Source organism: Pecten maximus, chromosome 7 (genome assembly GCF_902652985.1).
Source record: "Pecten maximus chromosome 7, xPecMax1.1, whole genome shotgun sequence".
Taxonomy (NCBI): Eukaryota; Metazoa; Mollusca; class Bivalvia; order Pectinida; family Pectinidae; genus Pecten; species Pecten maximus.
In genome coordinates this window covers 5948287-5965085 of record NC_047021.1, presented here as the reverse complement: position 1 = coordinate 5965085, position 16799 = coordinate 5948287, and the positions used below count along the sequence as shown (strand labels likewise).

Here is a 16799-nt window from a genome sequence, read left to right as displayed (position 1 = left end):
GCAAGCCCACCATTTCGGCGTTCCGCCATTTTGTGTTGACTGATAACCCGCCCGTTGCATTGTGGGACTAATTTGCATAGAAACTTTAGTCCGTCGGACCCAGTACATGCACATGTAATTTACTTTTGGGAATTTCCCGTATTTTTCCACGAATACACATATTCCTCAGTTTTTGATTCGCGATAATTTGTTAGGTATATATTAAGTCTGAAAACTGTGAAGAGTAGGAAAAAATGTAAACATTTGTATACATGTATATTTCTTTGGGAGTATGGGGACTTTAATAAATTAACGGAAACTTCACAGTTGTTGATTAAATAACAATCTTCTTCGAGCTGGATAATTTTCTGAACAGGGATTATCCTTCATCACAAATAAATATCTTAATATTGCCATTACAGTAGTTCAGTAAAACAGACATCGAAATTTCGCAGTTTAAAATAATTACAAATGTAGGATATAGCACTCACGTTCATGTAATATTTAATTTATTTGTAGTTTAACACAAGAATGAATTAGCATGACGTAGCGTCAGTTGAGGCGATTTGCGCACAACCCTTTGCAACTACACGCTTCTTTATGACAATGAAATGCATTAAATGTACCCATTTACAAACTTTTCGAATTTTTCGTAGACAGTGAAAAGACGTGCCAGTGAAATCAACTAACGAGGGGAAATGCGGAAGATTTTCACCTGGTTGTTTCTCTTGTCCATGAAAAACGGAGCTTCCTGGGCTACGAGGAGATATGTTCGCTGTTTATTTGACACCACTATTCGCGCAAACTGTGCATCGTCTGCTCCCAAGAGAAGTTGTGTGTGAAGCCGAGCATTGGGAATAAATCTGTCTTCTCCAAAAACAATAACTGACCTCGACAACAACGACCCTAAAGATTTCCGAGTATTTCGAATAACCATTATGATGCCAGACCTAATGCCGACCATTCCTTTGATAAAGCCAGTTGTCCAACCCAGCATATCCCGACAGGTATAACCAGGTAGCTTCTTGCAATCGCCATCGCCGGGGTAGCAATGGAGCTGCTGAGACGTAAACAGTTCTTCTGAAGTGACGTACAAACATTCGGAAACCGGACAGTATCCCAAGTATTCTCCTTTCGAAAACATGTCCGTGAAAATCTTTGTGATCAAAGTCTGTTGATAATCGTAGACTTTGATACACGCTGGATTGAGCCATGAGTTTCCACAATACACATAAAGCAAATCATTGCCCGAGGTGACACCAAAACAAGGCTGGTCTGTTGAAACAGATGTATGTTCATAAGGTACTTTATCGTTGACCTCATAGAAATGGATAGTGTTTCTTTTCCCGAACGTTACGGCTATACTGTTGCATTCTGTTTCGGCCACGTCAAAGGGAGGTGCAAGGAGGTTAATACAATTCACAAACACAAAACTGGATGAAAATAATTTGATGTTACTGTTGTTGGTATCTGCAAGCACAAGCCGCCCGTCTGTGAGTATGACTGCTCCAGTAATAAGACAATTCCTGGCATCAGATGGGAGCTTGGCATCGAAAGATTCCCGTAATCGTAGAACGAAATAGTTCGGAATATTGCTTCCCTTTTTTTCAAACTCAACAGAAGAATCTATCGGTTTCAAATGAGAGACAGCGAACGATATGTAGGCCTCCGCTCGTGTTTTAATGTCGTTAAGGGAGTTTGGTAACCTCGTGAGGCGTCGGTGTCGCTCTTCAAGATCCGCCAGTGTAACCTCGAGTACATCAACAGATGTACGTAACTGATATGTCGATTGACTTCCCAGTGACTTCGCTATCTTTATTTGGTAGCGTGCATCATCAATGGCCATTTGACACTCAGCCTTGTTTCTTTCCAGGTTTAAGCAATGACTATCCATGATTCGGTCGATCGTAGTCTGAATACTATTTATGACTTTGTTGTTCCTAATTTGGCGATTTCTCACAACAGAACGTCTGAAACGTGCTACATCGAAATTATTGTCATTTCTCTCTAGATCCATTTTCACTTTTCCTAAAGTCTGCACCAAAACATGAAGTTTGTTAAGGACCTTACCAAACTCTGTTTTTACCATGTTTTTAGAAACGACTAAGCATCTACGGTGCGTATGGCTGGCACAAGTCTTACAAATCTCCTGCATATGTGTTTGACAGAACATGGCAAGATGCCCCTGGTTGCAAGTACAGTTTATTGAGCCACTGTCTGGCGATCTAATGTCATCTGGAAGTGTATCTAGCATGCTTACAAATCTGAAATCTGTCAGGAAATCATTCGCCCATTGGTGGAGCGGGGACTTCTGATTGGGTGCCGCCGTAAATGTACGACAAACAGGACATTTAAATCCTGATAAACGTTTTTCGTGCACGGGTGTCTTTGACAAAATATACGAGTGGAGACATTCCTTACAGAATCCATGACAACATGGCAAACTCTTTGGTTCCTTCAGCTCCTCCGTACATATAGGACAACACAAATTTTCCTCTTTATAGGTAGCTAGTGCCATGTTTCCAATTTGTCAACGGACCTGTATGAAGAAAAGAAAAATACACGTATTGTAGACCCGTTTGTTTTTGCCACCAATCAGCAGGATATATATAAACATATTCATATACTTATGCAGTGTCTATCTTAGGTTTGATTAAGTTAACGTCTTTTGAAATTAAAGCCAATTTAAAGATGTATATATTTTACTGCATGTACGCATTTTAAGAGCAATAATTAAGCCATTTCAATTGTGACTTCTCGGGGTGTATCAAACTAATAAGGAAACTACCATAATACACATATCTAATATTTTAACTTTCACTGATATTCATGTGACTGCGACAACCGAGTGAATATACTGTCGCTTCTTTAGCAAAAAATAGCGACATCTTACCACTTAGCTGCATGATAAACGTGGCCATCTTTATTGTCGACCTTCTTTCCGGACTTGCACGTAAGGACGTGATAATTTATTACAAGCTCTGTATTTTGGCCTTTAACCTCATTTTTACTGCATTTTTATATTTAAACATAATTTTGTTGTTGTTGTTTTTGTTGTTGTTGTTGTTGTTGTTGCTTTGCTATTATTTATCAATTTTTGGGTTGTTTACTTACGTCGGTATTCTCTTCTTGTTGCTGTTTTTTCTCTCTCTCTTTTGATAGAGCTGAAGTTAAAACTTTGTTTTGCTAACCAAACTTTCAAAATTACATGCAGGTCTGTACTGCGCTGGCCTACTGCACCAAATCAATACCCTGCCTCCCAAGTGGGAACCTCCCCACCCTTGTGTGAACCAGAACCACAGATATCTCCTTCACAGTTATGGTGGCTGTATAATGCTTTGTATATATATGTTCGTTATTCCTTTATACTCTTCATTTTTGGAGTTGATAAAGGGCTGATAATACAGTTCAGCTGAGACTAGCGGTAATTGTCCTTGGCTAATTACTTTACCTTTGTAGGTCTGGTAATGATAATGATATTTATTCAGGTAAAAGGAATCATAATACTATTACATTCGGTTACTCTAATAAATAAGTTTTATAATACATATTCTACCATGTTTGCTATGTAACGCCAGTTTTGATTGGTTAAAAACCATGCATTATTTTCCAATAACCCACGCTCGTGCCAATAATACACGCTCGTGAGTCACGGCTGTTACAATTTTAAATATCTAATATTCACCCGTTTCATAAAAGGTTACTATAGCCGAGTGGGCTAATGGGTTAGTCTTTCAATATATCTTTATCACGACGCGAGTTCGAATCCTACGGAGGCCCCCACTTTTTTTTCTTTTTTTTTTATCCTTTTTTTTTTAAATTTTCAAAATCAATGCCATATGATAGATGCTCTTGATCGTAGTACTGTATTGCCTGTATATTTCATCAACAAATAATGCAATACTCAAGAAATAAATTATAAGGTTTTTCCGGGGTTTCTTTGCTGTTTTTCTATTAGAAAGAGGTCGATCTCAGAACTAAACAGTACATGGTAGAATAGAAATAATCAACTTTGACTCGTGTATTGTTGCAGGATATACAACTCGGACTCGGATATTTTGCAATTTTAATTAATAACTCAGGCCTGCGGCCTTCGTTATTAATTTAATTGCAAAATATCCTCGTCCTCGTTGTATATCCTGCAATAATACACGAATCATCGTTAATTATTTCTTAAACATGTATACAGTAAAAATCCTATCTAAATTATCACAGATTTGTCCACAAAAACCAGAATACAAAATGAACAACTATCGGATTAAACTAAATAAAATTAACTTATATAGAATTTAGGTCACGTTTTATTATGAAATCATTAATATATGCTATTAAAAATGAAACCAAACTGGACACCAAAAATAAGTTTAAATGAATAGAACATACAGTACAGTAGAACGGCAACCAATAGGACAATACGGGTATTTAAATCTAGGACGACCCACACATCCTTGGTAGGCTTTTCCAGAGACTTGTTTATCTGATATACAAGTCTCTGGATTTCCCAATGGAATCATTGCCTTAAAAATGTGTTTCCGGTGTCAGTTACAACGGTACGATGGCCGACAAGAACCTGGCAAAATGAAATACAGTTTCGGATCGAAAGTCTTTCCTCGCAACCTATTTCTGCTATAATTTCTTTGTATTTTCAATGTTTTGAATCACTTTTTATTGAAATTTTATGTGTTGGAAAAGAAATAGCTAGACATTCTTCATACACGTTTTTATATATAATACCTCCTATGTAGGTACAGATTAAAAGTAATAACAAAACCAAATTTCACGTGTCACCATCATCATTCATTAACTTACTAAATTATCATCAAAATGGCGTTAAACATTTCTATTGTAAAATAAATTTTAATTTCTCAAATAAAGAACAACGGAAAATAATGAAAATATTGTCAAATGAAACTAGATAAAAACTCTTTCAGAATACAAAAATTCTTTGAAAAAATGTTCAAATGGTAAGATTATATAGCAAAATCAGAATGTGCAGAAAAACTTTTGACCTGCCAGCGTAGTAAAAACTTACTGTTACACATTTTTTAATGGTAGGCCGACATTTTTTCACATCTTGTACCGTGGTACAAAAAGATGTGAAATTCAAATCATTTTGTACTAAATGCGTTGCTATATAATATGTGATGACAGCTTTATCAGGAAGTCATTTGTCAAACCCAGGTTAGTTTAATTTATGTCTGCCGTTTCATGTTTCTGCACGATGGCTGTTTGGTCGCTATTTTAGTACAGAAGGATACAAAAGCGACTAGTTCTAACTCTTTCACATCTTTTTGTACCGTACTTTTGGTACAAAAAGATATGAGAAACCTACTGTAGGCTACTGCTAGTCTTTTTTTCCGTTTCATTTTGCCAGGCTCTTGTCGGCCATCGAAATGGTTACAGTACTGATACTAGAGTCTAGTCTAGTCTAGTCAAGAAAATGTATTGAAAAAATAAAAGTCAAAAATAAACTTCCATTGATTTTTCTTTTTGTTCCCCTTCAAAATGCATGTGTCCCAATACTTGTTTGCACGTATTTTACTGTCAGTAGGTCCTAAAGAGATTCAGATGAAACCAGAACATAAATACCTACGGCGAAGAACAACTACTTACTAGTATTGTAGTAGGCCTAGGTTACAACACAGGGGCTTGTAAATATTAATAATTCACATTCTACTCCAATAATATTAGAGGTTTACACGACAGGAAACTTTTGACAGACTGTCAATATCCACCAATGTAATCAGGTGGAATAAGACCTCATATACGTATAGGAGTAATTAGAGTCGAGATCAATAGGCCTAAGAGCAACGTTACCTAACAGTGTTTAGGCCGTTACTGTAGCCAATCGTTCACACAAGCTAACAACCTAATAGTGATCGTGGACAACTTACTTCCGCATTCCTTGATATCAGTAGGGTAGTCAGTGTGTCGTTCAAATCAGTACAGTTTATACACTTTTCTTCTCTGAAGAACAAAGTCCACGGGCAAGATAAGTTTTACGCAGCGTCTGTTGACATTTCCATGGACGCCATGATGACAATACGTTTGCTTGCCTGTAGGTGGCCAGACCGATGTAATCGTTACGTTACGTCCGATGAAACAGTAATCGAGCTTGGAGCCTTCCGATATATTGGCACCCTCGTTATGTAATTTTGTCGATAAATTCTAAATCTATTCTGATCTCAAAACAGAGACATAGATAACAGAAAATATCACAGGGACAGTCTACATGTATTTGGACCTCCCCTAGTGTATATATAGATCTAACACATTTTGAGACGTTTTGGCGGGCTAGATTAAAATTTGGCAAAAATGACACTCCCGGTGGTCATATATACGAGAAGAGCTTTCCCCCTTTCTCGTATATATGACCACCGGGGATGTCATTTTTGCCAAATTTGATTTTAGCAGCTCATCATGAAAACTGATTTTTCTTGGTAATTACACAAACTGTTTATGAACCGCTTGCAGTTAAATCTGTTTTCCTTGGCAAAATTGAAATACATCAACTGTTTGTGAACTGTTCACAGCGTTCAGCAATATCATAGTTATTAACGGAACTATTATGCAATGTGTCTAACATTTATGCATCCTACAAGTTGTACTCGATAGATGATACATATACAACACCTTGGCACAGTGTTAGCATGTTTCAATATTGTGATGTCACATTTTCACACCATCCAGACCTCCCAAAAGAATGTCAGTCAGTCGACTTGGATGAATACATAATATTATACATAAGATAAGATAAGATAAGATAAGTTTATTTCTGGTTCAGGACTTTTAAAGTCCTCTATACTAGACTCAAAATAATACATGAGATTGATATAGTACTTCTGTCCGGTCTACTGTACATTGTTTATGATTTAATTGATGCTTTGTAATTAAAGAAAAGTTCTTGGTTTTTCCAGTGATCGTCTAGCTTATTTTTGAAGGAGTTTACATTTAATGCTGATATAACTTGTTCTGGCAATTCATTCCAGATTGACACTGTTCTGTTTGAAAAGTAGTTTTTTCTTAGCGTATTTGTGGATAGTCTAGGGAATTTTTTTTTTTCTTTTTTTTTTTAAACGAAAAATGCTAAATCAGTTATGCACATTGTACACAGCTATAACTATTTGCCGACATGAACAATTACAATGTTAATACAAAACAATACACAGTGCCTAGGCTGTACCAGCCGATCAACAGTTTCAAACCCGGTCGTGTAAAGTAAGCATAAACTGCCATTTCAGTTCACCGACACAGAAACAAGAGGGCTGTAGGGGTAAACGCTCACCTGGACCTGTAGTTATTGCTCTACACCTAAAACAACACCCATTACATGTAAATCTAATTAAAATCTAGATGCTCATTCTCATTCTGTTCATGTAACGGAGTGAGAATCAAAATTCATTCATATTTACTCAAGTTTTGCTCACAAGCTAAGATGTTAACAGAAGTGCTAAGGCCCATATACGCCTCAACAAAATACACATAAGCACTAAATGTTTGTCCGCAGTTTCCTAAAATGCGTCGTCGAAAACCTACATATGTAAAACCTACATATACAGTTGTTTTTTGCCCAGTGTCGGACACATTTCATCGTCAGATTTTGCTTTGCTTTTTGTTTATTTTGACATCACAGTGTTGGCCCGTAACCGCCTTGGCATTTTTCGAGCTTTGCTAAAAACCATTTGATAAATCCCGACAGCCTGATGAAGCACAGGTGGCCCATTGAGATCATGGATGCACCATTCAATTCTTCGTCCATTTTGACTGCACGTATTGTTTTCCTGTGGTCTACAATCAAGGTTGTCCAACCTTTCATTCTTTGAATCCGGCTATTTGCATGTCTCCTCCCCTTAACCTTTGTACCTTATGGTTTTACCCACACATTACACCTAAGCTTACAAGGTCAAGTGAGCTGTCTCAATGGGCCACCTGTGCTTCATCAGGCAGTCAGGATTTATCAAATGGTATGTTAATTAACTGAGCAAAGCTCGAAATGTGCCAAGGCGGTTATGGGCTAACACTGCGTTGGCAAAAAAAAGAAGCAAAAAGCAAAGCAAAATCTAACGATGAAATCAGTCAGTCACTTGGCAAAAAACAACTGCATATGCAATTTTTCGACCCCGTTTTTCTGGAAACCTCGATTGCTTATGTGTATATTGCCCAGGCATATGGGCCGTCGTAGCTAAGGGCAATTAAAGTTACAATCAAATCGGTCCCATAGAACTTGATTTTATTGATTAGGTCAAATGGTAATAGAACTACAAAATATGAACTCTCAAGTTACAATGTGCAAAGGGCAATAACTAAGTTACAATCCAAGTCCTATTATAAAACGCATCCAAGATTTTATGAATACGAGGTTGCATATCCAGTTTCATCGAAAACAGTTTACAGACAACATACACAGTTGATGCCTCATTGCAATAGTTCAGACCGGCTTTCAGCTGAGATGGAGCTAAAAGTAACTATATTGGTCTCCTTTCAGTCCTACCACAAATTGACATTTATATGTTCAGTGGTTTCAGAGAAGAATTGTACTATTGACCTCAGTTTGATAAAATTCATCAGGTTTCTTAAGTTGAGAACTCGTATTGGCTTTTACCGAAATTGTCTGAATTATACACATGGGGGAAATTGTGAAAACACTTTAAATGTGATGTAACGATGTATCAAATATTATAATCACTGGATGATTTACTGTTTTAGTCATGCAACTTGTTAAAGTTACTGGTAAAACCGGACCATCTAGGTATCTCTGAGATGTTTTATTACCGATTATATTTCTTATGCAAATGGCTCAGAAAAGTGGGATTCTTTGGCGATCACTTTAGCTCTGTATATGATGATGGTACGTTGTCATGGGGATGGTGTACTTACACTGAAAATGGTCTCCATGGATACAACCAACCAGATGATAGATTTCCTCGTTAGATTTATTTGTGTAGTCACATACACAGTTATATACATCTTTTGATATTTTGCATTATACATTATATACAATATTGTATGTACAATATATATAAGAACCTAAAATGCCTTTTCAACCAACAAGAAATAAATAAAAGTAACTCGAGACATGAACATTTTCTTTTAAAAATAAGAACAATATCTTTTGAATAAATATTCAAAAAAATACAATAATACCAACAAAACAGGACTTCTATAGCTTTTACCCAATTGATATCCCTGTCATATAAAGCAGCTATCACTACAACCATATGTATGCTTTTAAATAGCAGAAATAATGGGACAGAGAATCACCGAGATGAGTGACAACACAATACATTATCATAGTACCTGTTCTACCATGTAATTTGGCCAATATATTCTCTAGATTTCCCTTTAGTTTACAGTAACACTTTTCTCAATGACTGATAAGTATATTCATCACATTTTTTTTAATTTTCTGATTAAATAGATTTTTCAAACCTACCTTATTTACCACTGATCCAAAATGTTATTGAATTAAATTGGCCTCGTGTGAACATTTGCCCTTTAATTTGTATTTCCAGACCTATTGATGTGTTTGTCATTCCTGTACACCGACAGCTATAACGGAACTGTAACTACATAAACATATGTACTTGAAAATATTACCAGTGGAAACAGAAATTATTGTGTCAGTAATTATTAATTTTAGCAGCAGAAAGTAAATAGGAGGTAACCTTAGTTGATCCAAACTTGGAAAAGTGGAATCAGACACTTGAATCTCAAGTGCTGTTTAGAATTGAAACATCTAAGGGCACTCTGAATAAGAGATCTTGAATCAGATTCTTAAGCTGCCAGACACTTGACAAGCCATATCTCGGGCTGAGGTCTCTCTATCTAGTCTAAAAGAGGGTGAAAGATTAGTCCACTGTGGCTATGAATACACGTATATAATTAACTTTGTTAGTTTTATCCTTATGTCTTGTTTAAATAACAAAAGGAAGCATTTACCTTTTATACATATTGTCATTTGTCGCTATAAATGAAACTGCTTGATTACTTGGTCAGGTATTTACTATTACAATTCTGTAAGCACAATATCTGTTCTACTTCAGCTACTTTTGAAATCTTTCCCTATTTCTGCCAAAACCCCCCCAAAATTTTCTTTTTCAATGATTTAGCTATCAAACTGCAGTATACTTTGTATAATAATCTTATAATTTAATACATATTTCATCAAAAATATCAAAAACATCTACATCTTCGCTCTCATATTTCGACAAATATGACTTAGAAATTATTGATTTGGAAATGAATACACAATAAACAAATGTTCAAACATCAACAATGAATCCATACAAATGGATATTAAACCATTATTTCAAAATGAATGATATCTGTACACTACATTTATACAGGAAAAATATACATTATCATCTATTTACAATTTTATGTACAATTTTCTTACAATGCTAGAACATACACTGTCTGAAACAATGTATGATGTGACAATTGTCGTCACTGCTGCCTTCGATTTAGACCATTGAATGTGAGCAATAAACATATGGTACTCCAGTACACAAATACATCAATAAACATAGGGTATTCCCGGACACAAATACATCAATAAACATAGGATACTCCCATACACGAATACATCAATAAACATAGGGTACTCCCGGGCACAAATACATCAATAAACATAGGGTATTCCTGTACACAAATACATCAATAAACATAGGGTACTCTCGGACACAAATACATCAATAAACATAGGGTACTCCCGTACACAAATACATCAATAAACATAGGGTACTCTCGGACACAAATACATCAATAAACATAGGGTACTCTCGGACACGAATACATCAATAAACATAGGATACTCCCGTACACAAATACATCAATAAACATAGGGTACTCCAGTACACAAATACATCAATAAACATATGGTACTCCAGTACACAAATACATCAATAAACATAGGGTACTCCCGGACACAAATACATCAATAAACATAGGGTACTCTCGGACACAAATACATCAATAAACATAGGGTACTCCCGTACACAACTGTACATCAATAAACATATGGTACTCTCGGACACAAATACATCAATAAACATAGGGTACTTCCGGACACAAATACATCAATAAACATAGGGTACTCCTGAACACAAATACATCAATAAACATAGGGTACTCCAGTACACAAATACATCAATAAACATAGGGTACTCTCGGACACAAATACATCAATAAACATATGGTACTCTCGGACACAAATACATCAATAAACATATGGTACTCTCGAACACAAATACATCAATAAACATAGGATACTCCCGTACACAAATACATCAATAAACATAGGGTACTCCCGTACACAAATACATCAATAAACATAGGGTACTCCCGTACACAAATACATCAATAAACATAGGGTACTCCTGTACACGAATACATCAATAAACATAGGGTACTCCCGTACACAAACACAACTGTACATAGATAGCTAGGGTATTGGAATATTAAGGATGAGAAACATGGGATATTGGAATATCAAGAAAGAAACAGTTAGGAAATTGGAATATTAAGGAAGAAATAAATGAGATATTAGTTTTCAGGAAGATAGCTGGGATATTAGAATTTCTAGGAAGAGAGGAGTATTTTAATATTATGGAAGAGATTTCTGGGATATTAGCATTTTCTCTTATATAAAGCTTGACTTATTTGTCATAATTTGTCATGCCTCATAACATGCTGCTTTATCACAGTTAACGGAGATGTAGTGAATAGATTCCAGTCAAAATGGGGGAAGCATATTGAATGTTTCTATTTATACAAAAGACATCACAAGTAGCATGCTATTATAAGTTTTGTACCCTAAAGTAGCATTTGGTAATTTTATATTAATGTACATGAAATTACAAAATTTGCATGGAGTCCCAGTAAGAAAGTATGGTTAGTATGTTAATTATCTATAAGAATTTACATATTGAAAAAATTTACACTGTACAGATATAAAATGCATGAATATAGATATGTGGGATAGGGAAGCACTTGTGACACCTCTCACCCACCAAAGCTCCCCTCCAAATCATCTGTCTGGGTGACGCTACACTAGTTAAGGCCCAACCTCCTACAAACTGCTAATTACATGTATAACCAACTAAAAGTAAATTAACTTAACTAAATATTCAAAGTATTTACAATATTAAGTTGGTTAAAACTGTTTAATATGCACTTTTTACAGCTGAAATGTGCTTGAGGTATTGTATAATACACATGTGGGAAAAAGTCCTTGTTTTGTCAATTCTTTTCTCTTGCTTGGTTAAATGTCAATTATATCACAGTTTTTAAATCTAGCATCATGGTAACACATGAAAAGAAATTTGATAAACTTACTTATCCTTCAATTAATTTCAATTTAAAATTGATGTCAATAATTCAAAAGGTTAAAAAATTATCAACAAATGGCATAATTTATTTATTTTTTAAAATTGATTGGATACAGGTATAATATACCCCTCGTTCCAAATCATAAATTGATATTTGACTTTAAAGTCGCCCCAATTGCTGGATTTGCAGATACAAATAGAATATCAAATTTAAGTTTAACTTTTTTTGAAAGATTGTTTACTTCTATTTATGTCCACATGACTAAAATAATAAAAGGGAATAACTTACATTTTACTTTCTATTCTTCAATAAAAAAAACCGCTTCCATTACAATCGCTGGCCTGAGATCAATTACAAATTGAGATCAACAATGAAATGTTACTGCAGCTGGTATCAATTATTTCATCAGAAGATTTCTCCGTACAGATGATAGGAAATATGTCATCAGGCAAAGTATAAACTTAAGTATGAACTTGGGAGCTTTTGCACATATGCCTATAATTTGGAGAACAACTTTATAAATTAATAAGACTTATTTAAATATACATGTACTTAAATATGAGGTAAAATGTACATATCTGTCAGTGAAACATGACTAGATTTGCATTAAATATAATGATTAAATGTTATAAATCTCTAAAACAGAATGAGGAGCCTACAGAATGTTTTATTATGGTTTAGAAAAATCTTTTGAACTGAATATACAAAAATAAATGCATCTAAAACCTCAATTGTAATAAGACGTTTTGACTTAATTTCTTGTTAAAATCTCAACAATCATGCACACTTACAAGCTAATGACCACGGTAATGAAATAGGAAGTAAAGGCATTCATGGTTTTAATACACCTGAACAAAACGTATATGATACTGGTAACATTTGGATGCCCTTCTCTGACATTTACATTCCTTTTTTAATATAAAATTAAGAAAAATAACAGAAATGATATGAGACTTTGGCATAGATCACTGATTGGCAGTAATGTGGCTCTGTAAATATATTCAAACTAATGTGTTGTCAAAATATTTTCATCTTGTGCATTTTGAGAATTTTTCCAAGTCGTTGCTTTGCTGTTGCTTGTCCTTTCCGAGGCTTTTTTGCTGTAATTGAATAGAAAAGTAAGTTATGTTTCCCTATAGAAAACCTTTCTAACACTGCTATTGACATCTCATAAATAATTTACAGCTGTAACCAAAACCAGAGTGGTTTACATGATTTAGGACAAAACCTTTATTCCACTATAATAGTAAAGATTTATTTTCTGTTTCTTCATATTATTATTGGCTTGGCAGTTCATCTAAGAACGAAAATTAGTGGTCCAAAAATATATCACAAGAGGTACTTAAAGTTTGGTGGTACAGGATCAGTGTCCTGACAAGATACGTAATGTTTGGTGGTACGGGATCAGTACTGTGACAAGATATGTAATGTTTGGTGGTACAGGATCAGTATTGTGACAAGATACGTAATGTTTGGTGGTACAGGATCAGTACTGTGACAAGATACGTAATGTTTGGTGGTACAGGATCAGTACTGTGACAAGATACGTAATGTTTGGTGGTACAGGATCAGTACTGTGACAAGATACGTAATGTTTGGTGGTACAGGATCAGTGTCCTGACAAGATATGTAATGTTTGGTGGTACAGGATCAGTACTGTGACAAGATATGTAATGTTTGGTGGTACAGGATCAGTGTCCTGACAAGATACGTAATGTTTGGTGGTACAGGATCAGTACTGTGACAAGATACGTAATGTTTGGTGGTACAGGATCAGTGTCCTGACAAGATATGTAATGTTTGGTGGTACAGGATCAGTACTGTGACAAGATATGTAATGTTTGGTGGTACAGGATCAGTACTGTGACAAGATATGTAATGTTTGGTGGTACAGGATCAGTGTCCTGACAAGATATGTAATGTTTGGTGGTACAGGATCAGTACTGTGACAAGATACGTAATGTTTGGTGGTACAGGATCAGTACTGTGACAAGATACGTAATGTTTGGTGGTACAGGATCAGTATCCTGACAAGATATGTAATGTTTGGTGGTACAGGATCAGTACTGTGACAAGATACGTAATGTTTGGTGGTACAGGATCAGTACTAGTACTGTGACAAGATATGTAATGTTTGGTGGTACAGGATCAGTACTGTGACAAGATATGTAATGTTTGGTGGTACAGGATCAGTATCCTGACAAGATACGTAATGTTTGGTGGTACAGGATCAGTACTGTGACAAGATACGTAATGTTTGGTGGTACAGGATCAGTACTGTGACAAGATATGTAATGTTTGGTGGTACAGGATCAGTGTCCTGACAAGATATGTAATGTTTGGTGGTACAGGATCAGTAACCTGACAAGATATGTAATGTTTGGTGGTACAGGATCAGTACTGTGACAAGATATGTAATGTTTGGTGGTACAGGATCAGTACTGTGACAAGATATGTAATGTTTGGTGGTACAGGATCAGTACTGTGACAAGATACGTAATGTTTGGTGGTACAGGATCAGTACTGTGACAAGATATGTAATGTTTGGTGGTACAGGATCAGTATCCTGACAAGATACGTAATGTTTGGTGGTACAGGATCAGTACTGTGACAAGATATGTAATGTTTGGTGGTACAGGATCAGTATCCTGACAAGATATGTAATGTTTGGTGGTACAGGATCAGTACTGTGACAAGATACGTAATGTTTGGTGGTACAGGATCAGTACTGTGACAAGATACGTAATGTTTGGTGGTACAGGATCAGTACTGTGACAAGATACGTAATGTTTGGTGGTACAGGATCAGTACTGTGACAAGATACGTAATGTTTGGTGGTACAGGATCAGTACTGTGACAAGATACGTAATGTTTGGTGGTACAGGATCAGTACTGTGACAAGATATGTAATGTTTGGTGGTACAGGATCAGTATCCTGACAAGATATGTAATGTTTGGTGGTACAGGATCAGTACTGTGACAAGATACGTAATGTTTGGTGGTACAGGATCAGTATCCTGACAAGATACGTAATGTTTGGTGGTACAGGATCAGTACTGTGACAAGATATGTAACGTTTGGTGGTACAGGATCAGTACTGTGACAAGATACGTAATGTTTGGTGGTACAGGATCAGTATCCTGACAAGATATGTAATGTTTGGTGGTACAGGATCAGTACTGTGACAAGATACGTAATGTTTGGTGGTACAGGATCAGTACTGTGACAAGATACGTAATGTTTGGTGGTACAGGATCAGTGTCCTGACAAGATACGTAATGTTTGGTGGTACAGGATCAGTACTGTGACAAGATATGTAATGTTTGGTGGTACAGGATCAGTACTGTGACAAGATACGTAATGTTTGGTGGTACAGGATCAGTATCCTGACAAGATATGTAATGTTTGGTGGTACAGGATCAGTATCCTGACAAGATATGTAATGTTTGGTGGTACAGGATCAGTATCCTGACAAGATATGTAATGTTTGGTGGTACAGGATCAGTACTGTGACAAGATATGTAATGTTTGGTGGTACAGGATCAGTACTGTGACAAGATACGTAATGTTTGGTGGTACAGGATCAGTATCCTGACAAGATATGTAATGTTTGGTGGTACAGGATCAGTATCCTGACAAGATATGTAATGTTTGGTGGTACAGGATCAGTATCCTGACAAGATATGTAATGTTTGGTGGTACAGGATCAGTATTGTGACAAGATACGTAATGTTTGGTGGTACAGGATCAGTATCCTGACAAGATATGTAATGTTTGGTGGTACAGGATCAGTACTGTGACAAGATATGTAATGTTTGGTGGTACAGGATCAGTATCCTGACAAGATATGTAATGTTTGGTGGTACAGGATCAGTATTGTGACAAGATACGTAATGTTTGGTGGTACAGGATCAGTATCCTGACAAGATATGTAATGTTTGGTGGTACAGGATCAGTACTGTGACAAGATATGTAATGTTTGGTGGTACAGGATCAGTATCCTGACAAGATATGTAATGTTTGGTGGTACAGGATCAGTACTGTGACAAGATATGTAATGTTTGTCGGTCCAGGATCAGTATCCTGACAAGATACGTAATGTTTGGTGGTACAGGATCAGTACTGTGACAAGATACGTAATGTTTGGTGGTACAGGATCAGTACTGTGACAAGATACGTAATGTTTGGTGGTACAGGATCAGTACTGTGACAAGATATGTAATGTTTGGTGGTACAGGATCAGTGGTACTTACGTTTCGTGGGACTATCTGGGGTAGGATTTGCTGGCCGAGAGGATAAGCTTGGACGGAATGCTGAACCTTTGAGAAATAAATTTAAAACTTATATCCAACAATCATCCCACTAATGGATTACATCATAATACTTTAATTATTTCGTGATATCTACATACAAATGTAAATATTTTCTTAATATAGATCACCACTGCATATTCATACATCGCAAATAATCATATTCTTTGAGCCCATCAC

At 35.9% G+C, this 16799-nt stretch overlaps 2 protein-coding genes across 3 annotated transcripts in view; both read right to left on the bottom strand.

Moving 5' to 3' along the window:
- Nucleotides 1-466: 466 nt before the first annotated feature.
- On the bottom strand, nt 467-6020 carry LOC117331433. Its single transcript, XM_033890145.1, has 2 exons — nt 5874-6020; nt 467-2518 (listed from the first exon to the last, which is right to left on the bottom strand). Exon 2 carries the CDS (start codon nt 2495-2497, stop codon nt 665-667), a length of 1833 nt encoding a protein of 610 aa, XP_033746036.1. The 5' UTR covers nt 2498-2518; nt 5874-6020; the 3' UTR covers nt 467-664.
- A 2874-nt stretch (nt 6021-8894) lies between these two features.
- The window catches only part of LOC117331432 (lysine-specific demethylase 7B-like), a 28565-nt gene continuing 20660 nt past the window's right edge, over nt 8895-16799 (bottom strand). For both annotated transcript variants that reach the window (XM_033890143.1, XM_033890144.1), the window contains 2 exons: nt 16563-16628; nt 8895-13409 (listed from right to left, as the gene is read on the bottom strand). In XM_033890143.1, the coding sequence (XP_033746034.1) occupies nt 13327-13409; nt 16563-16628 (149 nt within the window). In that variant the 3' untranslated portion in view covers nt 8895-13326. The remainder of the gene's footprint in view (nt 13410-16562; nt 16629-16799) is intronic.

Bases quoted from the DNA above. Each gene is read 5' to 3' on its own strand.
- LOC117331433 (XM_033890145.1), bottom strand. From the start codon at position 2,497: ATGGCACTAGCTACCTATAAAGAGGAAAATTTGTGTTGTCCTATATGT.